The sequence below is a fragment of the Trichosurus vulpecula genome, chromosome 1 (genome assembly GCF_011100635.1).
Source record: "Trichosurus vulpecula isolate mTriVul1 chromosome 1, mTriVul1.pri, whole genome shotgun sequence".
Classification (NCBI taxonomy): domain Eukaryota; kingdom Metazoa; phylum Chordata; class Mammalia; order Diprotodontia; family Phalangeridae; genus Trichosurus; species Trichosurus vulpecula.
Window position 1 is genome coordinate 21,996,415 of NC_050573.1, and position 26,992 is coordinate 22,023,406.

Here is a 26,992-nt window from a genome sequence, read left to right on the forward strand (position 1 = left end):
TCACACACCATTGTCTGATAGTGGCCATCACTGGAGCTTTTGGATTTCTCACAGGGTCTTTGTTGAGTGTAAGGCTCCCTGTTTTATGCCTCACCTGACCAGAATAATCAGAGTGGTTGTCAAATAAAGTTCACCTGGTTATGTCTGTAGCCCCTCAGCTCTCTGGGGCTACCACCCAAACAAGGGTATGCTAGTGTTTCAACAATCTGGCTATCAGCTGCTGTGGGAGTGTAAAACCAACAACAACCAGCGCACAGAACGCTGCAAAAGCCCAGGTCCTTTTGATCTATTTTACTAAGGAAAGCAATGTTAAGGGGTTAACAATCTTACTTTAATCCAGCATACAAATATCATTTACTTAGTTCAGGGGAAAAAACCAGCATCCTGAATTACGGACCAAATGCAATTCATAGTTATCAACATCTGAGTGTTCAGCTGGGGAGCTCATTACAATGGCTGGCTCAGAGTCACATGCCACTTATGCTGTAGCTCAGAGCTCCAAGAGAGAATGCCAACTTCTGCACTTACATATACTGTTCAGAGCTCTGAAGGCCCTGACCTCACCCAGGCTGGGTGCAGAAAAGTTCCTCAGTGACCCCCAGTATCACATCAGATACAAATCGATGACTCCCAATTGTCTCAGTGCTGAGAGATACAAAAACATCCCACTTTATCTGCCCCATTCAAACAAAGGCCAGAATCATTAAAGGTCAACAGCACAAAGTCCCACCTTAATTACTATTACAGCTAGAGCCAGCTTATACTGGCTCAAAAGCTGATTGTTAAATTTTCAATGTAAGCACTTATAGAAAGCAGCAAATGCTATACATCAGGGCCTGATTTATTTTTTGTTGTTTGTCTAGACTTAAGAAAGTGATTGGGAGAATGTTAATGATGCATAGTAACTTAAAAGTGTGTCCTGTGCACATTTCTTTTCCTGCAAATCTGGGTATTAAATATTCACCAACACGTCCCTGATGCCAGCTCATATTTATTATCTTTATTACCTGCCCCTCACATCCTACAATTTCTGAAAATGGTTTGGGGGTTCAAAATTAATCTGAGAATAGCTAGCAATCAGTACCCTCCCCACGTGACATATTTTATAGAATCTGGTATGATTTAAGAATTGTAGACTCGTAATTACATTATCATTTCAGAGCAATTTTATCTTCATTTCTGATTTATCTTCAATAAAGTCTTCAGCTTGACATTTAAAGCCCTCCACAATCTGGCTCCTTATGACCTTTCCAGGCTTATTTTATGTTCCTCCCCTTCAGGCATTCTATAGTTCAATCCAAGTGGCCCAATTCCTGGTACACAGGACCCCCATTTCCCATCTCCATCATAGGCTGCTCTCCACCTCCTCACCTCTGCTCCTTAGAGTTCTCAGCTTCCTTCAAGCAGCTACGTGTTGTTAGAGGAAGCCCTTTTTGATACCTTTAGTGATCTCTTTCTGTTTGCAATATGTCATAATTATTTATCTATTTAAATGTTTTGTATGGAATGTTCTCCTTCTTCCTCTCTGCCTCCTGGCTTCCCTGACTTCTTTCAAGTCCTCATTAACATCTCATCTTCCACAAGAAACCTTTCTCAACAAAGATTAAAAATTGTTTTTACATGTAATTGAAAAAACTAAAATATTAAAACATTTTTTACAAAAAGAAGCCTTTCCCAATTCCTCTTAATGCTAGTGGCTTCTCTCTGTTGATTATTTCCAGTTTCTCCTGTTTCTATCTTGTTTGTACATAGTTGTCTTCATGTAGTCTCCCCATTAGATTGTGAGCTCCTTGAGAGGAGGTTTTTTACCTTTCTTTGTATTCCCAGAGTTTAGTGCAGGATCTGGCACATAGTAGGGGCTTAATAAATATTTCTGCCTTATCAAATAGCATGTAAACTTGAGGGCAGGAACTGATTTTCAGTTAGTCTCTGAATTCCCAGGGCCAAGCCCAGAACTAGGCACCAAACAGACCATCTTAATACATAAATACTTTTTGAGTGGAATTGAAGTGGCGACAGCTCCAGACACTTTGTCTTTAAGATTCTTTTTCATCAAACTCTCTTTCAAAGCAGTTAATGAAATGAATACTGGGAAGGTTAAGTGACTTTCTAAGGTTAAACCAGGCCTAGAAACCAGGTCTCCTGAGGTTTAATGCTCTTTCTACTGCAGCACACAGACTTTTGAAGACTTATAAATCAGATAATCTTTCACATTTGTAAGCGTTCTAAAAAAGATTGTCCACTGCTTCTCAGTCTCCTTTGCTGGATCCTCCTCCAGATCATGCCCTATAACTGTAGGTATCCCACTGGGCTCTGTCCTGGGCCCTTCTCTTCTCTCTAGACGACTTCACTTGGTGATCTCATCAGCTCCCGTGGATTAAATTACCATCTCCATGCCGATGATTCTTAAATCTTCCTGTCCTGTCCTAACCTCTATGTTGACCTCCAGTCTTGCCTCTCCAACTGCCATTCAGACATCTCTAACTGGTTATCCAGTAGGACATCTTAATATGTCCAAAATGAAACTCATTCTCTTTGCTGCTAAACGCTCCCCACTTCAAACTCCCCATTACTATTGAGAGCAGCACGATCCTCTGAGTCCCCAACTGTGTATATTTTATCTCATTTGATCCAAACAACATTTCTTTATTAGATACTTGCTATGTGTAAGGCACCATGCTAGATGCTGGGAATACAATGACAAAACAAAACCCAGCCCTGTTACATTCCATTGAAAAACATTCCCTTACTCCCTTTCCTCTTCAATAATCTTTCCCTCCTAGCATTTCACTAGGGCACTTGGTCTAGATTTCTCTTTTGTATCCATCCCACCCTTCTTTGTATTATGCTTATTTGTGGACATGTTCTCTCTCTGTCTCTCTCTCTCTCTTTCTGTCTGTCTCTCTCCCTCTCTCCTCTCTCTCTCTTCTCTCTTCTCTCTCTCTCTCTCTCTCTCTCTCTCTCTCTCTCTCTCTCTCTCTCTCCCCCCCCCCTCTCTATTTCTGTCTCTGTCTCTGACTCTCCTCTCATTCTCTCTGTCTCGGTCTCTCTCTCTCTCCCTCCCACCTCTCTCTTCTCTCTCTCTTTCTTTCTATCTCTGTCTCTGACTCTCCTCTCATTCTCTCTGTCTCTCTCTGTCTCTCTCTGTCTCTCTCTGTCTCTCTCTCTCTCTCTGTCTCGGTCTCTCTGTCTCTGTCTCTCTCTGTCTTTCTCTCCCTCCCTCCTCTCTCCTCTCTCTCTCTCTCTGTCTCTCTCTCTCTCTCTCTGTCTCTGACTCTCCTCTCATTCTGTCTGTCTCTGTATCTCTCTGTCTCTCTCTCCATCTGTCTCTCTCAAATGTAAGCTCCCTGAGGGCAGCAGCTGTTGTGATTTTTCAGCTTGGTATGCCCAGCAACTACATGGGCATAATAACCCCTATACACTTAAACTCCACAAACATAGGGTCTTGCAAATACTACTCACTTAATAGCTGCTTGGTGAATGACCAATGCTTTAGAGGTACATTGGATATCCTTTTGTAGCAGGGAACGTCTGGCTACATCAGAAGCTGAACAGAGAGGGGAGGAAGTCAGGAGTCTATACAGATAAAACTTGCCCAGAGCAGACCAGCTCAGGCTTTTCCTTCCCAAGGTTCCTGCAGTAACTCAGACCACTCAAGCTGCCTTCTGGTTTATGACACACTCCCAAGTTCTTGACAGAATTATTGGCCCTTAATTCACCCCCTTCCTGTTATTTACTTTATGGCTATCTGGACAGTCTGTCTGAGGCATCGTGGTTATTACTAACACGGTTTCTGTAGCTTATCTTTCTGAGCTCAGAGAGGTCCTTTTCCTCTTTGAGCCACTCTTGAGACAGATTAATTGGCACCTATTCCATGTGGCAACAGGGGATATGTGTTTCTTTTCTTTTGTGTTTCTTTCCTTTTTTGTTTTTGTTTTTCATGTTTTTCAATTGACTTTTCAACAAGGGGATTAACTTCCTCTCTCAATCTCTCTTTCTGCTCCAGTATCTAAATCGTAGGATCATAGGACCAAAGGTTTAGAATGAAAAGATTACATAGTTAATTTATAGATGAAGAATGAGACTCAGAAAAGTTAAGTAATTTGCCCAAGGTCACGCAAATAGTGCCAAAGTCAGGATTTGAACCCAGGTCCTTTGACTCCAAATCTAAACTCAGAGAGAACTGATCATGGCACAGGACACTGGTGTCTTGGAAATGAGAATAGATTCTATGTGAGCATCATCCAGTTATTGATGCCCATAGGAATCTGACCCTATGGGGATCATAGAATCAGGCTCTCCCCTTGAGTCCACTCCACTTGACTCTAGAATAAAATGCAAATTCCTCTGTTCAGACTTTTAAAGCCCTACACAGCTTTACCCCAATCTACCTTTCCTGCCTCACTGGACATTACTCTTCCTACTGAACTCTGAGATCCAAACAAACTGGCCTTCTCTTTGTTTTTCACATATGATCTGGGCTTATTCATATCCTGACTTTGGTACCTCCTACCATGTCCTGCCTATTACTTTTGCCCTAGCCATCCTGAAATGCACTCTCTCCTTCCCTCTTCCTCACAGAGTCCCTCTCTACCTTAGAGGCACAGTACCATCTTCAACATGGAGCCATTCCTGATCCCCAAAACTGCTGATACCTTCCCTTCCAAACCTCCTTGTGTTTAAGTACTTTGCATATATTTGCTTTTATTCACTTCATCTTTATGCGTATATATTTTCACATGTACCCATTGTCTCCCCATTAGAATGGTAGTTCATTGTGGGTAAAGATTGTTTCATTCTTTGCCCTTGTCTCCTTAGTGCCTAGGACAGTGCCTGGCAAGAGCAGGCACTTAAATATTTGTTGATTGATAAATAGGTGATTTTAATGTCGTTACAGCAGAAAGAGCATTGGATTTAGGATCTGATAGAATGTAAGCTCCTTGAGGGCAGAGACTGTTTTTCACTTTTTCTTTGTGTATCCAGTGCCCCTTCCCTTTTTTTTAGTCCAGACTGAAGATTTCATCAGTGTGGAGATTCCTTCCACCAGCACGGATCAGCAAAACTCATTTGTACATGATAGATTTAAGAATTTGCCCAGGGGAAACTGAAAGATGGGGTAGTTTGCCTAAGGTCATGTGGCCTATATTCTCAAACTCAGCTTTTCCTGACTCCAGGTCTGGCCCTCTGTCCACTGCCTTTTGCCTAGCACATACAGGTGCTTAATAAGTGTTGGTTGGATAGGAATGTTTTGGACTGGGTTCTAGTCTCAGCTCAATTCTATAAATATTTATTAAGCGCTTCCCATGTACAGTGTACTAAGCTAGGTGCTGGGGATGAAAAAAAACTTTAAAAAACAGTCCCAGTCCTCAAGGAACTAAGGGAGTTCTTTGCTTCCATTCTGATCAATTTGATGATGCTACAGGATGTAGGTCTTTGCTTAAAGGACTTCGAAGAACATCTCTACATGGAGATGGGCATGTTCATCGTTGGTCGGCTTAGAGGCAGTCAGACAACAAATACTTGTTATGCCAGGCACTGAGCTAAGCACTGAGGATACAAAAAAAGGCAAAAGACAGTACCTGCCCTCTAATGAGGGAGACAACATGTAAGCAGCTATGTACAAACAAAGTCATAGATAAGATAAACTGGAGATCACAGGAGGAAGGCACTAGAATTATGAGGGAGTAGGGAAGTCTTCCTGTAGAGGATGGGATTTTAGTTGGGACCTAAAGGAAGATGAGGAAGTCAAGAGGGAGAGATGAAGAAGGAGAGTGTTCCAGGGACAGGGGACAGCCAGTGAAAATGCCTAGAGTCGAGAGATGGAGTGTCTTCTTCAAGGAACAGCAAGGAAACCTCTGTTGCTGGATTGCAGAGTTGGGGGTGGGGAGCAAAGGGGGGAGAAGAATAAGGTTTAAGAAACCTGGAAAAGTAGGAGGTGGCTAGGTGATGAAAGACTTTGAACTCCAAAATAGAAGGTTTGATCCTGGAGGTAATAGGGAGCCAGCGGAGTTTATTGAATGGGAAGTAACGTGGTGGGGCAGCTTGGTAGTGCAGTGGATAGAGCAGTGGGCTTGGAGTCAGAAAGACTCATCTTCATGAGTTCAAATCTGGTCTTAGACACTTACTAGCTGTGTGATGCTGGGTAGGTCACTTAAACTCTGTTTGCCTCAGTTTCCTCATCTGTACAATGAGCTAGAGAAGGAAATGGCAAACCACTCCGGTGTCCTTGTCAAGAAAACCCCAAATGGGGTCATGGAGAGTCAAACACGACTTAAAAAAATGACTGAACAACAACAAAAACATAATTGGCCCTGTGTTTTAGGAAAATCACTTTAATGGCCGAATGGAGTGGGAAGGCTTGAGACAGGGAGACCAATTATCAGAGTGTTGCAATAGTCCAGGCACTAGGTGATGAGAGACTGTAGCAGGATGCAGCAATGCCCGAGAAGCAAAGAGAGTGCATCCGAGAGATGTTGCAAAGGTAAAATCTATAGGAGTTGGCCACAGATTGGATATGGGGGAGTGAGGGTATGGAATCACAACCTAGCTATTAACCTTAATGGTGGTACTCTCTCTCAGTAGTAACAGGAATTTAAGAAGGGGGTAGAGCATGAAGGGAAAGTTAATGAGTTTGCTTTTGGACTGAGATGTCTAAGAGGCAAGAGAAGATGTGAGAATGAAGGTTAGGGCCAGATAAGTAGATCTGAGACCCATCGGAATAAAGATGATAGCTGAATCCATGGGAGATGAGATCCCCAAATGAAATAGGGAGAAGAAGGAAAGAGAAGAGGGTCCAAGATAGAGCCCTGTGGGATGCCCACAGGTTGTTACCTGTGAATCCTTATGTGTGACCTAGACGTAGATGCAGCAAAGGAGGCTGAGGAGGAGAATCAGGATAGAGCAGTGTTACAGAAAACCAGAGAGAAGAGAGTATGAAGGATAAGGGAGTGATAAACGGTGGTCAAAGTGGTCAAGAAGGAAGAGGATTGAGAAAAGGCAATTGTACCTGGCAATTAAGAAATCATTGTTAACTTTGAAGAGAGCAGTTTCAACTGAATGATGAGGTCAGAAGCCAGCCTGTGGATAGAGGGGAAAGGCTTCACTTGTAGATGGCCTTCTCAAGGAGTTTAGCCCCAAAAGGGAGGAAAGATATGGGATGAGAGCTGGTGGGACTGGATGGATCAAGTGACAGTGTTTTTGAGGTGGGGGAGATGCAAGAGTGTTTATAGGCAGTAGGGAAATAGCCAGTAGACAAGGAGAGGTTGCACAAATGACTCCTGGGATTGGGGCTGTTTCTAAGACAATTTGTTGATTAGGACTCTGAATGGACCCTTGCCAGAGAATCTGCCCTGCTCTATAGTCTATAAAAACTCTTCTCTGTCACTCTCTCTTTCTCTTTAGTCCTTTTGTTCTTTCTTTCCCCTTTTTCTTCTCTCTTTCTGTTTTGTCTTTCTCTCTTTCTGTCTTTGTTTCAGTATCTTTGTGACTGATTCTCTCCAGCTGGCTAATTTGAGTTGAGCAATGTTACTATCCTCCCCCGCATCCTCCTCCTCCTCCTCCTCCTCCTCCTCCTCCTCCTCCTCCTCCTCCTCTTCTTTCTCCTTCTCTCCACATGGGGAGTCATACCCTTACATGTGGGTGCTCTGTCCAAAGGGATATAATTTCTGATTGCTTATACTTCACAAGGTGTCTTGGAGTTTGGGGACTGTATTTTCCCCCTATTTATTTATTTCATCTTTTTTTTCCAAAAAGCTGGGATAATAAACTCTGTCTCGTGTAGTTTTCATTTATGATTTCTTGAAATATAGCTCTGAAAAAACAGGCTTTGAAAAAGCCTATTGTGATTCAAATGGAGCTACTTGACTATGCCTTTAAACCCAAATCACTCTGGCTTTCATTGACTGGCCAATAATAGGTTCCAGACCAAGCATCTTTTGCTCATTGTTTGGGTTTTGATGGCTTAGAGTGAGTATAAATAGAAATTGTTTTCTGTTCTGAACAGAAACTCTGAGAGTCTTCCCGTCTCAGATTGATTCTTTTGTGATGGCAAACTAGGCCATCTTTTGTCTCAGTTCTTACCTAGCCTTTAATCACTGGGTGGGCATTGCCTCAGACAAACTGAGACCTGGGAAAGATCTTAGCTTTAAAAGTCCGAGGTCTCCCACTGCATCCTGGGCCATCGCCAGTTGTCTTGACTTATGTCTTGCCACTAGACTCTGATGACTCTGCAGGAGAGAGTGAGGCTGATGACTTTGCATAGGCCTGCCTCACTTAAATCCAATACACTTGCAAGTCAAGATATAACCTTCCTGGTGTCATTGGTCCTCTTCAAGAATGTCTCTGTCTTTCTCTGTTTTTCTGTCTCTGTCTCTTCAAGAAGACAGACCAGCACACAGCAGATTATTACATTCGTGATGGGTATGGGAGGGAGAAACCTGTGCCTATGCACAGTTCCCTCCCTAGGGAGGAATCTAAACCACACTGTGGTACAACAAGTCTTGGGGAGAGCATAGGACTCTATAAGAAAGTAACTCACTGGATTGCCAAAGGCTTGTCCAGTAGCATCTTTTGAATAAGCTCCCTTCCAAGGAGAACAGATGGATTATTCAAGTGCTTTTTGACATTATCTGTATTTGTTTATGGGATCTTGAGTGTCCTTTATGTTTTGTACATTTTCAATATATTGAAATTAAGGCTGTCCTATACCCCATTTGCATTTACCACCTTGAGTGCTTTTGTGGGAACTAGGTAACTCTAGAGCCAGGAAATTTTCTTAGAGTAATTCTAGGTAGGGGTAATTAGCTAAAGAGAGAAAATGACTCTCTGTGGGTCAGATTCCATGTTTAGACTTGGGTCTATGTGAGCCCAGATGGAATCCTGGGATTGCTATGGGTCATGGGTTACATTTACAATGCAAAGGTACATGACTTTGTTGGTGTGGTTCTTCCAACCCTTCTATGATTTAGCAGTTGGTCTTCAAGAATGGTTGTGCTCAAAAAATTAAATACCCCAAAGCCAACCTCATGATGATTACTCATCTGTAAAATGTATTATTATGCTACAGGTTTTTTTTAAATTTTAATATAATCAAGCATTTCTATCTTCTCTCTAATAATTCCTTCAATTAGTTGAATAGGAAAGAAGTCATCTCCCTACCACAACTGAGCTAAGTACATTATTCCATTTTCTCCTACCTTCTTAGTACTTCTTTTAATGTTTAAATCAACCATTTGGAATTCATTGAGGTACGTGGTGTGATATGTGGCTAGAAATCCCATTTCTTACCCAAGAGCCAACTAATTTTCCCAATACATTTGTTAAATAGTGAATCCTTTCCCCAGTCCTTATTTTTACAAGTTTATCAAATATTAATTCTTCATATATATTTGGTTGGATGCCTGAAATATCTCCATTCCATTTCATTGATGTACTTCCCTATTTTTGCCTTGTTCCAAATAATTTTATCACTGATTTTTAAGATTATAAAGGCCAGTATGCCTTTATCAGTTTTCCTAATTCTTTTCTTCTCCACGCTCCTAATAGACCCCTTGTTATTCTTATCTGTTTATTTTTCCACATAAATTTCATCATAATAGTATCCAATTCTATGGTAATTTGATTGACATTGTATTAGACACATAGAGTAATTTTGAAGCAATGTTGTTTTTGCTGTTTATCTGACCAATCTATGAACATTGACTGTCTTGTCTTTATTTTCATCATTTTCAGTTTTGGGGTTGTTTTTATAGAAACCATATGCCTTTTTAGTTAGGTTAATTCTCAAATATTTTTGATGGTTTTAGTAAATAAGGTTTCTATTATATCAGTCCTTGAATGATGTCAAAGTTAGGTAATATTTCATGGTCCTTTACATTTCCCCCAATATATCCTCTGACTATGGATTTGCCCGTGCTATTTGCTTGATGTATAAAGTCAACGTAATTTAATTCTTTTTTGTTTGTTTGTTTGTTTTTTAACCTGGATCTCCTTGTCTAGCCCATGCTGAAAAGGCAGTGATCCCACAGGCTTGATCCCAACACTTCTGACATGGAAGCTTGAATCTGCTATTTTTCTCACCTGGGCCAATATGTCCTTCTTTAAGTAACCTGGTCACCTTCTACTGCTAGGGGCTCACCATTCTGGCACTAGACTTAGTGCAGAGACCCAACTGGTTTTAGAACTTCCAGAGTGCAAGACTCCCAAACTCAGACTAATTCACCGGCCTCAGCCTCCCCAGCAGTAGGGACTGCAGGAGTTTACCACAACATTTGGCAAAGCAATTTACTTCAACAAGCATTGATGTAATTTCTAGGACCACTTCCCAATTTGCAAAGTGGGTTCCCCCAATAAGACTACTGTGAATTTGAGATACTCTGTAAGTCCATATCTTTTCAGAACTACAGTTCACTAGTCCCCACCATGGTGTTAGAGATTTTTTATTCAGCCAGAAGACACAATTAATTCTAAGCAAAGGTATTTCATGAAATACCGTAATAAGAAAAGTAGCCATAAAAAATTCCTTTGTCATTAGGAGGGAAGGAAAATTGGGAGAAAATCTTTACAACTAGTGTCTCTGATATAGGCCTCATCTCTAAAATATACAGGGAACTGAGCCAAATTTGTAGGAATACAAGTCATTCCCCAATTGAGAAATGGTCAAAGGAGATGAACAGGCAGTTTTCAGAGGAAGAAATTAAAGATATCTATAGGCATATGAAAAAATGCTCTAAATCACTACTGATTAGAGAAATGCAAATCAAAACAACTCTTAGGTACCACATCTCTCCTGTCAGATTGGCTAAAATGACAAAACAGGAAAGCGATAAATGCTGGCGAGGATGTGGGAAAATTGGAACACTGTTACATTGTTGGTGGAGTTGTGAACTGATCCAGCCATTCTGGAGAATAATTTGGAACTATGCCCAAAGGGCTATAAAAATGTTCATACCCTTCAACCCAGCAATACCACTTCTAGGGTTGTATCCCAAAGAGACCACACAAGTGGGAAAAGGACCCATATGTACAAAAATACTCACAGTGGCTCTTTTTGTAGTAGCAAAGAATTGGAAATCAAAGGGATGCCCATCAATTGGGGAATGGCTGAACAAGCTGTGGCATATGAATGTAATGGAATACTATTGTGCTATAAGAAATGGGGAAGATACAGACCTCATAACAACCTGGAAAAACCTACACGATATAATGCTGAGTGAGCGGAGCAGAACTAGGAGAACATTATACACAACCACAGATAGATGGATTCTGTGATGACTAACCTTGAAAGACCTTGCTCTTCTTACCAATACAAGGTTCAAAGACAACTCCAAAGGACTCATGAGGGAGAGGGCTATCTACATCCAGAGAAAGAACTATGGAGACTGAATTCAGATTGAGGCAAACTGTTTGCTCTCCTTTTTTTTTTCTCTTGTGTTTTTGTTTTCGTTTTGTTTTTGGTTTTGTTTCTTCTTTCTCATGATTCATTCCATTGGTCATGATTCTTCTTTACAACTTTACTATTGTATAAATAAGTTCAATGCGAAGTTATATGTAGAAGATATATTGGATTACATGCCATCGTGGGGAGGGAAGTTACGGGGGGGGGAAAGAAAATCTGGACCTCAAAATCATGCGGAACCGAGTGTTGTAAACTAAAAATAAAAAATCTTAATAAAAAAAATTTCCGTTGTCAACCTGGGGCATACTTTCCCATAATTATACATCACCAATGGGAAGAATGGACACATGCGAAGAAAGCTACATGGAGGGTTAGACACATAAAGAACATTGTGGTTCTGGTACATTTGTGGAGGAGCAGCTAACACTTCTGATGCTTCAGGGCCCTAATGTCTTCTAGTGACACCATCATGCAGCTCCTTCTGGGCTTGCTCCCTAGTAGTCTTGAGTGGTACATAGTCTCTGCTGCTTATGTAGTCTCTACTGGGTGGGTGGGCATGCCGTGGAGTCTTTGTGGGGCGTTGCTCCCTGATCATTTCACATAGCTGCTAAATGATGTTGTTCCACTTGACCAGTGGTTGCTATTGGTCAATGCCAAGTGTGACCTTCTTACTGATTCTGGCTTTTGACTTGGACTAGAGCCCTTAACCGAAATGCTACCTCATCTCCAGAAAGAGAATGGGCTTTGCCGTCATAGTTTTTAGCTTAAAGCCCACAGGCTTTTTGTATATCTCTTTTAGAAAAGCAAAGACCTCAGGTTTCCAGTCATCAGATTAGGGAAATTCTATAGTTGTTTTTCTACCTATTATGAGGACTGCCCATTTTTTCTTGGCCTTCGTTTGAATGGCTGTTTTCTCTAGGAGGATTGTTCAGTTCAGGTGCCAAGATCTTAGGAAAATAGAACATCTTCAGCTAACTAATGCCTTCAGGCTCATGTTTCTTTTCTTTTTTTAATTTATTTTTTATTTTTAGTTTACAACACTCAGTTTTACAAGTTTTTGAGTTCCAAATTTTCTCTCCCTCTCCTCCTCCCTCCCTGCAAGATGGCATTCAATCCTCTATAGGTTCTATATGTTAAACATATTTTCACAACAGTCAAGTTGTAAAGAAGAATTATAAGCAGTAGAATGAACCATGAGAAAGAAGAAACAAAATGAGAGAGAGAGAGAGAGAGAGAGAGAGAGAGAGAGAGAGAGAAAGAGAGCAAATCTGCATTCAGACTCTGTAATTCTTTCTCTGGATGTGAATTGCTTTTTCCATCATAAGCCTTTTGGAGCTGTCTGAGAACGTTGTATTGCTGAGAAGAGACAAGTCTATCAAAGTTAGTCATCACAGATACCGTGTATCTGTAATCGTATATAATGTTCTCCTAGTTCTGCTCCCCTCACTCAGCATCAGATCATTTACATCTTTCCAGGTTATTATGATCACGTTTCTTTTCTAACCTCAACTTCCTGGTCACCTTGGACAGGGTCTCAGTCAGAGGCTTTATATGCGCTTAAGGTTAGAAAGTCCTTGTGGCTTCCCATGTAATTTCTGTTGTTAGTCTCTACCCGGTCAGCAGCAGTTTAGTGGCTATGTTTCTAGAAAATTGCCAAGGGTTCTCTGGATTATGGGTCCTCCACTTTCTCTACCTTGAGTCTCTTCTGGCCTCCCATGCTCCCACGGTCTCTCCTACTGAGGAGGAGGGAAAACATAGGAACAAATTAATCTAGAGGATAAGGTCATCATTTCCCCGCATCCTAGCCCCATTCCTGAGTTTGTCATGTATGTGTGGTTGACAACAAGACACCCTACATCTACAGCTAGGTGGCAGAGCGGATAGAGCATGGGCCTGGAGTCAGGAAGACCTGAGTTCACATGTGGCCTCAGCTATTTACCAGCTGTGTGGCTTTGGGCAAGTCACTTAATTTGTTTGCCTTGGTTTCCCTATCTATAAGATGGGGCTAGTAATAACACCCACCTCCCAGGGTTTTTGTGAGCATCAAATAAAGTAATATTTGTAAAGCACTCAGCACAGTGCCCGGCACACAGTAAGAGCCATAGAAATGTTAGCTGTTGTTCTATTCAGAACACTGAATTCTTTGGAGAATTTCCAATATACCCTTACTGGGGCTTCTTAAGCAAGGCCTTTTTGCATTATGTACTTAATAGCTTGTAACGAAGAGGTAGAGCTGGCCTTTGAGTTTCAGGTAGGCCTGGGTTCAAGTGCCATCTGTGACATAGAAAATCACTTGACCTCTCAGGGTCCCAGGCAGCTCCAAGGCCCTAAGAGGCTGAGCAGGAGCTGAGGGATTCTTCTCACCAGGAATCCCCTAACTCAGTCAAATCCCAAGTCCCAAGTTCAACCCGACCACCCTGGACACTGGACGCTGAATTGTGCATTTCAGGAAGTTCATGGAATTACGTCACGTCTAGCTGCGAACCCTCTATTTCCAGGATCCCTCTCTGCTCACATTTCCACCTCAGTTCAAAGATTAGTGACTTTAGGGGCAGCATGTTGTAACGGAATGAGAAATGTACTTGAAGTACGAAGACATGGGTTTGAATCCCACTCCTGATATTTACCAGGTGGACTCATAAGCATGGAGGCAGTTTGGTGAATATAGCAGTAGGCCTGGAGTCAGGAGGACCTGAGTTCAAATCTGGCCTCAGACAGTTACTAGCCGGGTGACCCTGGGCAAGTCGCTTACCTTTTGTTTGCCTCAGTTATACCATCTGTAAAATAGGGATCATCATGGTGCCTTCCTCCTGCATTGTGAGGATCAAATAAGATAATAATTGTAAAGCACTTAGCGTGGTACCTGGCACATAGTAAGTGCTATATAAATGTTATGTTACGTTGTGTTGTGTTGTGTTATGTTACGTTGTGTTGTGTTGTGTTATAGTATGTTATGCTATGTTATGTCGTGCCATGTCACATCATGTCGTGTCATGTCATGTGATATCATGATATGTTATAATTATGTCATATATTGTTATAAGAGCAGCTAAGTGTAGATAGAGCATCAGACCTGGAGTCAGGAAGCCCAGAGTTCAAATCTAGGCTCAGACCCTTAGTAGCTATGTAACCCTGTTTGACTCAGTTTCCTCATCTGTAACATCAGCTAGAGAAGGAAATGGCAAACCGCTCCCATCTCTTTGCCGAGAAAACCCCAAATGGGCTCACGAAGAGTCGGACGTGACTGAAATGACCGAACAACAACCAATTATTATTATTATTAATCACTTTGCCTCTAGACATATCTGCTTCCTTATCTGTAAAATGGGTATAATGATACTTATATGTTAAATTCTACAGGGTGGTTAGGAGGAAAAGGCTTTGTAAGCCTTTTAGAAAAATGTCCCCCCTCTGTGCCTATCAAAATACAGCGTGGAAGAGTTGTGGACTGCATTACTGCGGGGGACTCAGCACGTGGAGACCACAGATTCTTTGAAATAGTTAAGACTTTAAAATTACCGACCTGACAGATTGGTCGTGAGGCTTCATTGAGATAAGGCTCCAGAAAGTGGTTTGCAAACTTCAGTCATGATATCAACTTCAGGCATGATGCCGCCGTCAGCTATTATATGTACTCACACATACACACTCATATATACACACACCTATACGTGGATACGCATGTATACATATGTGTACGTATGCACAGTCATCATGATACATGTATATGTGTGTGTGCATTTAGAAGCACTGACATCTTTCTTTTTATTTGTTTGTTTGGTTTTTTTTGGCAGGGCAATTGGGGTTAAGTGACTCGCCCAAGGTCACACTGCTAGTACATGTGTCAAGTGTCTGAGGCCAGATTTGAACTCAGGTCCTCCTGACTCCAGGGCTGGTGCTCTACTCACTGCGCCACCCAGCTGCCCCCTGACATCTTTCTTATGTGGCTCCAAGGAGGGGTTGGCCTTCACCAACATTTCTATTCCTACCCATCTATTGATGTTCTTTTCGTCTTTACAATTCTTTCCTTTCTTCCATTCTAGCCTTTGGTGGTGGGCTTTATGCAGTCATACCAACCTTCCTCTGGTTTTCCATTATCCAGCGACTTTGCCTACTTGCACAAGCTAGCCTATTTCTCAGTTCCACGACATTTCATTGACTGTCCTCAAGGCCTGGGATGCACTCCCTCTTCAACTTTATCTATTAGTCTAGCCAGTTTCCTTCAAGGCTCAGCTCAAATCTTCCCTTCAAGAAGCTTTTCTAGGTCTCCTGAGCTATTGATGCTTTCTGCTCTGAGATTACCTCCCAACTCTTCTGTAGATATCTTGTAGTAACCTAGAGTTTTACATGTTGTCTTCTTCATTAGAATGTGAGGTCCTCAAGGACAGAGATTGTTTTTTGCCTTCCTTTGTACCCCCGGTGTTTAGCACAGTGCTTGGCACATTAGTAAGTACTTAATAAATATATGTTGACTGGTTGACTGACTGACTGATTCTTGTCCACTGTCCCAGAAAGTGTGGAATGTAGACTCTTTCCTGGACTGTGAGTCCAGCATTTTTTCCAATATCCCATTTTCTAATTCTTCTAATAGTAGATTTAGTGTAGAATTGGACTTTTCTTCCTATTCTACGTCCATACCCATCGCTACCTCCAGAAGCTTAGTGTGGTTTGATAAAAAGAACCCTGGCCTTGAACTTAGTGTCAGGAAATGTCTGGGTTTGAATCCCGGCACTAGCACCTTCTAGCTATTGATTCTTGGGTATATGGTGCCAATTCTCCCCAGCCTCAGTCTCCTGATCTACCAAAGGGAATCCTAATATTTGCATGATCTATTCTGTGGGTTCATTGTTAGGAAAATGCTTTGCAAGCCTTGAAGGAATGAGTGATCATTGATGGCCTTTACTGAAAGAATTCTGGTGACAATCATGTCCCTCTAGATTTATGATGCCATGAGTTTGTCATTTTTCTCTCTGAGTCTCAGTTTCCTCACATGTTGTTAAAATAGAAGGTAATAAAGCACTTTGCTTTTTGATGTCTTGGTTTCCACTTCTATAAGATGATGTGTGTAAATTACATGGCTTTCAAGGCCCCTGATATCTCCAGATTTTGATACTGCAATCTTAAAAGCCAAATTTACTGTAGTGTGCATATGGGGGCCAGGCATTTGGTTCCCCCACCCTTCCAGTTTACTAGATATGGTCAGTTGGAGATATATTCCAGAGAGGGTGCTATCAGCCAATGTCAGAGTTGAGATTTGAACCAAAGTCTTATGGGCCTTCAGTCCAGCAGTTTTCTTGATGGTAATATTGACTCCCATCTCTATAGGGCTCTGATTTTTACAGACTGCTCTTTTTACCTCAACGGCTGCCTGCTTGCCTGCCTGCCTGCTAGGGACTGTACTAAGCACTTGCAAATACAAAGAAAGCCTAAATCATCCCTGCCCTCAAGAAGCTTACATTCTAATGGGATGAATAGCAGGGACATAAATAGAAATGTACAAGATTTATGCAGAGCCCTGATGCATCTACATCAAGACAACCATTTTATAGAATACCAGGTAACAGAGGAAAACCAACATTACCAAAGCTCTAGTGTAAAAACAACGCGGGGGGAGGGGGGAGAGGGGGAGGAGAGAAGAGGGGGCGGGAGGAGGGGAGGGGGCGGGGTAGTCGAGTGGGAGGGAATGGGCAAGTTTCTGTTAGCAGCAGAGCTATCTCCGCCCCCTCTCCATCTAGCAGCCTCCTCTTCTCTCCCCTCTCCTCTCCTCTCCAGCTGCTGCTATTGCTGCCGCTACCCTCCTCCTCCTCCCCCTCTTCCTCTTCCTCCTCCTCTTCCTCCTCCTCTTCCTCCTCCTCCTCCGCTGCTCTCCCCTCGGCCGCTTTGTCTCCAGGGTGCCCTAGCCGCCTCTGTGTAGAGGTGGGGAGCTGTCCAGCAGCCCCGCTCCTGAAAACCTTCCCAGCCTTTCATCCCCTCACCATGTAAGAGCCATGAGAACAGCGCTCCCCACCGCAGCCTTGCCATGGAGGATGATGTGTTCCAGCTGAGACAGCTGCCGTGAGTACCACGGGGGGATGTGGGGAGAGAGACAGATGTGCGTGCGTTTGGAAAAAGCCAGACCGCTCCAAGCAGGCGGCATCTGGGCTCTTAATTGCACCGAACCGAAAGGAGCCCCGAGAAAATGAGTTAGGCCCCAAGGAAGCAGGCCATTTTCTCGGATGGGGAGCCCAAGTTGGGTATCTCTGACTCAGTTCAATTTCCCCTACTGGCTATCAGGAGATAATATGGGGAGCCCTATGGCAGGGATATTGTCTGGGGTTCTTCCCAGTCCTGGAGGGATGGATTAGCAGGCATCTGTCAGGGCTAGGATTTAAGGAAGGTGGAGCAGCTTATTTCAAATGCTGATAGCCTCTTAAAAGCCTGGACATTTGCCCTTAGCAGCTCTTCACCTCCACAATGAATGACTCCCAGCCTCCGAAATCTTTCTGCAAGGTCTGTCAGCAGGGAATGATAAAGATGTTTGCAAACACCATCCTTCCTCCCCCCCCACTCCGCCCCATCACTACCCACCAGAATTCCCACTAGGAGGAAAAGATGGGGCAAAGGGCTGTTGTTTATGAAGTGTGTGAAGGGTAGGTCTGGACCCAGAGCTGATTATACCAGGTATTATCCCTAGAAATCTCCTGCTTTCTTTTGAATGAGTGAAGAGAGGAATTTAAAAAAAAAAAACAGCTCCAATGAAGCCCACCTTAATCCACTGGCTAAAAAAGCAGTAAAAATCCTCTGCTTAGAAGAATGATTGCTTCAGGGTAAAATAAAATTGCCCTGAAACCCTGGGGGACACTCTAAAGCAACTGCTCAAAATTGCTGCCTTTGGCAGGGGCAAAAATGGGGGACAGGGGTATTGGGTAGAGGGGTTGTTCCCTCCATGCAGATTTCCTAAGAGGGGAATAGAACTCCAAGGAGAAAGCAGTTCTGTGGCCATTCAGTCAAATCTCAGCTTGCTCAATGAGATTCCATTTCGACCTGTCCAAAACCATTGCTTATTACGCCTTCTGTGTGTGTGTGTGTGTGTGTGTGTGTGTGTGTGTGTGTGTGTGTGTGTGTTTTATTCATTTACCTTAAAAAAATGTTTCTCTGTAGCTACTTAAGTATCCTCCAAAGTCACTTTGGGTGTGGGTGTAATTGCCTGGATAGTCAGATATTCCACACAAATACAGCTCTCCAGGGTGATGAGGAGTGAGCAATTCCATGAGGATTTCACTAAAGAGGGTACCTTGTAATTTCTGTTTCCTCCTCGGCGTAAAATGATTACATTAGATGGGGAGGAGGAGGGAAAGAGAGGGTGACTGTGCTGGATGTGACACGAAGGATTTTATTAATAGAATGATGCTAATAGACATATATTTTATTGTTAGACATAGAATGATTTCATAAATAATAATCACATCGGACATTATACCAAAGATGGCCAGTTATAGCTGCCAAAGGCTGGTTGTCAGATGAGATATGAGGATACAGAAATTCAAGTACCTGAGTGGAATTTGTATGGCTGAGTTACAGAACTATGGAGCCTGCAAAGGACCTTGGAGACCAGTTTACAGAGGAGGAAATTAAGGCCTCCAGGGAGGGGAAGTAATTTGCTTAAAGCCACACACTTGCTGTGGTAAGAGCCACAACTTGAACCAATTTCTTCTGACTTTGAACCCAGTGCTTTTTCCACTCCATGTTGCCTATACAGAACAAGCACTCTCTACTCTAACCAAAAGTCATTTCTAAGGCTCAATAGAAAAACAATAGCCCCAAATAAAATCATATTTAATAAAATGTGGGATCCTGGTGACATAAGGGAATATGTCTGGCTGCAGCATACAAGATCAACATGAAATTATAATTTTAAAACTTTGTGTTCTATAACTGACCTGACCACATGTCCCCCTCATTCAAAAATCTTCAACAGCTTCCTATTGCCTCTAGGATAAAATAAAATTTTCATTGGCTCCTTATTATCCCTAGGATGTTTTTTTCAAATCCCCACTCTGGCATTTAAAGCCTTCCATATTCTGACTTCCAGCTGCCTTGTTAGTCTTATTCTGTATTATTCTCTTTCACACACTGTCCACTACAGTCAAGTTGACCTATCAGCTGTGCCTTATATAGGACATGCCATCTCTAGCCTCTTTGCCTTTGTACATTCCATCAAGGATGCTTGGAATGCTCCCCCTCACCTTTGCCTGTTGGAATTCCTTGCTTTCTTCAAAGCATAGCTCTGGGGTATGAGATCTTTCCTGATGCCCCAGGTTGTTGGCATTCTCTGCCTCTTAAAATCATTCTGTGTTATTCTGTATACACTTTGCTTTACTTCTCTGGGTATATGCTGTAGCCCCATGGAATGGAACTTCCTTGAAGGCAAGGATTATTGCATTTTGTCGTTGTATCCCCTTCTGCCTTGCACATAGCAGACATGTAAGAAATGTTGGTTGAATTGAATTAAATATAACTTTAGTTTCCAAATATTATTGGAAGCTGGCAAAGTGGACAGCCTGCTGGGCTTGGAGTCAAGAAGACTAGAGAGTACAAATCCTGCCTCAGAGACATAATAGCTGTGTGACCCTAGTCAAGTCACTTAATCTTCCAGATGGCACAGCGGGTACAGCACTGGGTTTAGAATCAGGAAGACTCCTGTTCACAGTTCAAATCTGGCCTCAGACACTTACTAGCTGTGCAACCCTGGGCAAGTCACTTTACCCTGTTTGCCTCAGTTTCCTCATCTGTAAAATGAACTGGAGAAAGAAATGGCAAAGCCACTCCAGTATCTTTGCCAAGAAAACCCAAAATGGGGTCACAAAGAGTTGGACACAACTGAAACAACTGAAAAACAATGAAATGAAGGAGTAGATGGTGTCTAAGGACCCTCCCACCACTGACATTCTATATTCTGTTTTCTAAGGTCCCTTTCAGTCTTAGTATACCATGTTCTAAGGTACCTTTTGGTTCTATCATTCCATATCCTAAGGAATCTTTTATCTCTGAAGTTCTATATTCACACACACACACACACACACACACACACACACACACACACAGAGAGAGAGAGAGAGAGAGAGAGAGAGAGAGAGAGAGAGAGAGAGAGAGAGACTTAGAACTGGAAGGGAACACAGAAACCATCTAGACCAACTCCTTTATTTTCCAGATGACATAAAAAGAGTCCCAGAGAGGAGAAGTGAGTTACTCAGCATCACAGCTAGTAAGTAAGTAGCAGGGTTGAGATTTGAACTCAGTTCCCCTGGTGCTAAATTCTGTGCTCTTTTCTCTGCACAAAGCTGCCTCCCAGGCCCCTTCTAGCTCTAAATTCTGTTCTATGTCCTAAAGTTCTCTACAAACATTAATGGTCTATGAACAAAACACAAACACAGAATTCACACAACAGCCTTTTCATGATTTTCTGAAGAGTGAATAGATTTCAGCAAGTTTGTGGCACTTGTGAAATTCACAAAAGACTCAAGCGATGCCTCCCTTAACCAAAGAAGTTGCATGAAGTTATCCGGTTCTGTTTGTACTGAATCAAAAAGAACTGACTGTAAAAAGACCATTTAGAAAAGTAGACAATAAGCATGTTAATAATTTGTTCTTCAGTTGTATCTGACTCTTACTGACCCCATCTGGGGTTCTCTTGGCAAAGATACTGGAGTGGTTTGCCATCTCTTTCTCTGGCTCACTTTACAGATGAGGAAACTGAAGCAAACAGGCATAAATGAGTTGCCCAGGGTCACACAGCTAGGAAGTGTCTAAGGCTGAATTTGAATTCAGATCTTCCTCACTCCAGGCCCATTTTTGTCCTCTGTCCATTGCTCCACTTAGTTGCCCATGTTAATTATAATAGGGTCCCAAAGAGTAACTGGAGTATACAAGACTACATTTAATGAAATCAGCATGATTTGGGGAATATTTGACAGTAATTTACCCTTAAAACTCAGCTCAAAGAGCCTTGCTACTCCATGTGCCACAGTGAATCTTAACAAGAACCACTTATGCCAACTTCCATGCATGGTAATGACAGATCACAGACTGTAGATTTCCTTGAAACATGATATAATGGAAATACCACTGGGTGTGGAGTCAAAAGACCTGCGTTGAAATCCCACTTCTTCTTAGTAGTTATGTGGCATTGAAGAAAGGAAATAAGCATTTATTAAGTGCCTATTATGTATCAATCACTGTGCTAAGGGCTTTACAAATATTATCCTTATATTATTTGTATTATCCTTTACAAATAATATTCTCTAAACAGCCCTGGGAGGTAAATACTATTATTTATCCCTATTTTATGGTTGAGAAAACTGAGGGCAACAGAGGCGAAGTGACTTGACCAGGGTCACAGGACTAGTAAGTGTCTGAAGCAGGATTTTAACTCAGTTCTTCCTGATTCCAGGCCTAGCACTCTATCCACTGTGGTGCCTGCCTGCCTTGAGCAAAGCACTTAACCCACAAGTACTTACTATGTGCCAGGAATGGTGGTGGGCAATGGGGTTACAAAAACCAAAGTAAAATAAGAAACAAGTAGAAACAGGCCCTGCCCTTAAGGAGCTTACATTCTGTCACAGACATAGAAGTGCAACCTGACTCCCAAAGGCCATTCATATGGGCTCTTTCCTTATTGGTGGAAATCAGTGCCTGAGCCCATGTGAGAGGCAGGTTGGAGTAGGTGAGAGGGGAAGAGAGGAGAGCACCCAGTCCAATTTCTTCAGGCTCTTTGGCCTCTGCAGTACCTTTGGGGGCTTCTGGCTTCCAGCTTCAAGAGAAAAGATGGATGAGATCAACCCCACTTCAGCTGAAGGGAAAATAAACACTGGGAAGAAGGCAGCATGAGAGAAGTTGACTGTGTCCATCATGTCCCTATGCCCAGCTTCTATACCAGGGGCTTTGGAGAACTTCCCCTAGAGAGAGATTCAGGACCCTCTCAATCGAGCTGTGGGATCACTCCCAGTGGGAGAGTTCTTCTGCTCTGTATTATCTGGTGCATACTGTCCTATGTACACCTTTCTGACTTCTGTTTTCTTACTGACTTAGACAAATGGGCTTTTTTTCTAATTGTGTGTTCATTGTGTAACTGGTATTTGATGAGAAGGGATCAAGCCTTGGATATAAAGATTGGGTCCTCCTTACCCCATTGAGAAATGACTGTCAGAAGTTTAGTTTGAACCTGAAAACCATATCCCCTAGAGTAATAATATTTAAGGGAGCAAATAAATTGAATTCTAACCAGGTTCTCTCTCTCTCTCTCTCTCTCTCTCTATCTCTCTCTCTCTCTCGCTCGCCCTCTCGCGCTCTCTCTCTCGCTCACTCTCTCTCTCTGTCTCTCTCTCTCTGTCTCTGTCTGTCCATCTGTCTGTCTGTCTGTCTGTCTCTCTCTCTCTCTCTGTCTCTGTCTGTCTCTGTCTGTCTGTCTGTCTGTCTCTCTCTCTCTCTCTCTCTCTCTCTCTCTCTCTCTCTCCCTCGAAAGCAGAGTGGGCCAAGCTTATGGCCTCAACTCTTGCTTGCTGGAAGGAATTAAAGCCTCTTTTGGAGAAGGGTGGGGGAAGAAGAGGCTAGAGCGATGTCTATTCTGCCTCCCTTCAAGCTTCACAAGAGGAGAAATCAGGCTAGAAAGGTAGAGAAGGGCCAGGTTGTGAAGAACTTCAGATGTCAAAAAGAGTTTCTATTTGTATCTAGAGGTAACAGGAAGCCACTGGAGCTTAGGTATGGAGTATGAGATGGACATGATCCCCTGAATGTGACCTCAATCTGGAGGGAAATGTTTTGTACCAATGCTTCTTGCTCTCAGTAAATCCTTTTTCTAAGAACTATTGAAGTTCAGCTGATGGATTGATAATGGGCAACACACCAGTGGGAGCTTGTGAGGACAGTACTAGAACCCTCAGCCTCCCAGTGTTACCCCTAGAATCTCAAGTGGCACAGTCAGTGGCTTCCCTTTAGAGACCCTCACCATGAGTGGGAATGCCTTCCTCAGGGGGTGCCCTCAGAACTGGTCTGAATATTGCATTTTTAGGAAGGACAGTGAGAAAGTGGAGAACATTTAGAAGAAAGTAGCAAGGATGTCAAAGATATCCAGATCATGCTGTATGAGGAACAAATGAAGGAGAGAGTTATGGTGAGCTGGAGAGAACAGTTAGGAGGGACACGAGAGCCAAGGACTGTCCCATGGAAGGTGCAATATACTTGTGTTTAACTTCAGAGGCCAAAGGTGGAAAAAGAGACATTACAGAGATAGAAATAAATTTAGACTTGATGTCAGAAAAAATGTGCTAATTCTGAGAGCTATTCAAAAACAGAATCGACTGTCTTGGGAAGCAGTAATTTCCCACTCACTGAAGCTCTTCAAGCAAAGTCAAGTTGACATTTTATCGGGGAATTCTGTCGAGGCGTGGGTTGGACTAGATGGTCTCTGAGGACATTTCGAACAGGGAGATTCCATGATTCTGAATGGAACCAGGGAGGGCAATTCAGGAGGGCTTCCAGGGGGAGGTGAGCCTGAGAAGCACAGAATAAGTATTCCCAATGAGGGTAATGTGAACAAAAGTAGGGAGACAGGACCGAGCACATCATGGTAGTGGTAAAATGAGGTGGTCCTGATTAGAGCTGAGGAAGCATCTTAATGAAGAGAAGTGAACAAGCCTAGTACTATGTGCCAGGCACCGTGCTAAGTGCTTTACAAACATTTGATCTTCACAGCAACCCTGGATGGGTGCTGTTATGATCCCCATTCTACAGTTAAGAAAACTGAGGCCCACAGTGACCCAGCTAAGATATTTCTGAGGCTGGCTTTGAAATCAGGTCTTCTTTTCTCTAGGTCAAGCACTCTATCTGCTTCACCATCTAGCTGATAACTCAATTTCTCTGGGCCTCAGTTTTCGCTTCTATAAAATGTGAGAATTGGACCAAAAGTCCTCAGAGGTTCTTGCCAGCTCCAGATCTATGAGCCAATGAATGTCTCAGTGCCCCCCAGCTCTCTATAAGCACATTTATCCATTTATAATTTATTTATCAACACATAATTGCCAGAGGAAGTTTTTTTGCCAAGAGTAAACTCCCTACCCCAGTCAACTCACAGGGGTGTGTAAAAAAAAATTGATCAGGGAGCTGAGGACGCAGGGATAATTAATGTAGCATAGGAGAAAGACTCCTAAGACCTGTGTTCAAATCTTAGCTTTGCCACTTGGCTTTTCTGTGCATCAGTTTCCTCATAATAATAAAAGTTGATAATAGCTAGCACTGATTTGGAGATTTGTGAAGTGCTTGCTGTATATTATTTCATTTGATAGTCCCAACAACCCTGTGAGATGGGTGCTATAATTACCTTCATTTTACAAACAAGACAACTGAGGCACAGAGAGGTTAAGTGATTTGTAAAACGAGGGGGTTGGACTAAATGGCCTCTTAGGACCCTTTTAGACCTAGATCTAGGATCCTGAATTCCTGCCTTCAAGGAGCTTACCTTCTTCTGAGGTGTGGGGTGAGTATATACAGATGTGTGGCAGTGACTGCACTCATTCTCCCAGGGCAAGGCCAGCTGGGTGGAGCAAGAGATACAACTTTCCTAAGACTTTTGGGACACCTTGTAGATACAGTCATCCCTTCCCCATCCCAACTTTCCCCATCACAGTTTCAATATATCATGGGTTGGCATAAGGATTTAAATGGGAATTTTGGGGGAGTTTTGCAGAAGCTGCAAATGACATGTGAAGGCCAGTGGACAGCACAGAAAAAGTTCAGAAACTCAGAAATGCATAAAATATATGTATAGGATTGTATAATACCATCATACTTTGTTTTTTAATACCATAATAATTCAGACTTCTTTTCTGGTATGAATGAAGGCAGGGCCAAAAAAATCTACGTGGATTTTCCAGATCATAGGGCCTTACACCCCTAACTCCTGTGATGTGGAAGAGATAACTGTCCTCTTGTCTACTAGGTAAAAGTAGCTTTGTATCTCTCAGTCATAGAACTGCTTCTTTCTAGCTTCAAGAGGAACCCTTAGCTCTGGAGCTGGGCATGCTGACTTCCACTCTAATCAGGGCTACCCTGCTGATGAAGGTCAAAGGGTCTGCCGTGGTCCTTCTATCTCGGCCACCAAAGCTCCATGGCTGCATTCCAGCCTGTGGCCAGCCATACAAATGTCCCTAGCCTGAAGGCTTTAACTGTACTGCTGCTCAAGAGCATCCAAATGGCTTCCCTGGCTCTGATGTACTCGAGGAACCTTTCAAAAGCACACTGCCCAGCCTGAAAGAAGTTCCCTGTGAGATTGTCTGAAGGTCGTGGTCGCCAGTCTGGGTTTTTTTTTTTATGTAACTTTCTGCATTCATCCACCTTCTCTCACCTTTTGCTAGCGCTTAATGGTTTGAAAATGGCTTTCCATGCAAGATCAGTTCAGAAGAGGAAACTGATCCCCAGAGAGGGGAAGGTGCTTAGAATCACACAGAGAAAAAGTGGTAGAGGGACCAGAACCCACATCTTCCAATGCCAAGTTCTGGTCTTACTTGCTTTTCAACTATGCAACTTTCAAGAGGAGTTTCCTCATCTTGAAAATTAGCGTAATCACACCTGAGGTCTCTATATGCCAAGACAGTCATGAAAATTAAATGAGATTATGTATATGAAATTTTCTGGAAACGTTAATGCTCTCAGGAAAATTTGGAACTCAAAAACTCTTTAAAGAATGAAAGTTAAAAATTGTCTTTATGTCTAATTGGAAAAAATTTAAAATACTATCAAATTTTTTTAGAAGTTAACACTCTCTATAAACGTCGATTATTATGCTGATGATTCATCCCGTTGTTTTCATCTTGTTCAATGATGTTTGGCTAGAAGCAGGCCTGGTTCAAGTTTCTCTCCTACTATTATTTCAGATTTAATGCTCTGTGGGCTAATGTACGGGGGGCTAAAATATCTGCTTTTTGTAACTAGATGTTATTATTATGTTAGGATCCTAGACATAGAGATGGAAAAGACCTTAGAGGCCATGAGGTCCAAACTTTTCATTTTACAAATGAGGAAACTGAGGCAGAGAGGTGACGTGACTTGCCCAGGATCACACAAGTAATAAAGATCTGAAGTGGGATTTGAACTGAGGTCTTCCTGACTTCAATATTAGAACCCTAACAATGAAGTAATGCTACTTTTCACTGTCATCATCATCACTACCACCAGCCTCATCATCATCACCATCATCATCATCATCATTCTCACCACCATCATCATCATCACCACCGTCATCATCATCACCATCATCATCATCATCAAAATTTCCTCTGATGGAGTTCACATATAAATAGTCCCAGAAAAAGTTGCTATCCTTCATCATGGTTTTATGTTTCATGTCACACAGACTGTTACAAGGTAGATGAAAAGATCATTACTCCTATCTTACTTGCATCTTTTTCAATAAGGTTCAGATACAGATGGTCTTGGGAAAAGTTGGCCTCTCTCATTCCTTTGTATTAGGAGATGCAATGATAGCCCAGGTAAAGTACTTCTTGGCATTCACTCAGAGTAGGAAGATGTCAGTCCATCCTCCGTAGACTCACTGAAGGTGTCCTT

The 26,992-nt window shown here is 42.4% G+C and overlaps 1 protein-coding gene across 1 annotated transcript in view; it reads left to right on the forward strand.

The window, feature by feature from the left end:
- Positions 1–6,437: 6,437 nt before the first annotated feature.
- The window catches only part of LOC118851720 (SV2 related protein), a 65,915-nt gene continuing 45,360 nt past the window's right edge, over positions 6,438–26,992 (forward strand). The window contains exon 1 of the mRNA XM_036761272.1: positions 6,438–6,481. Coding sequence (XP_036617167.1) covers positions 6,438–6,481 — 44 coding nt within the window. The remainder of the gene's footprint in view (positions 6,482–26,992) is intronic.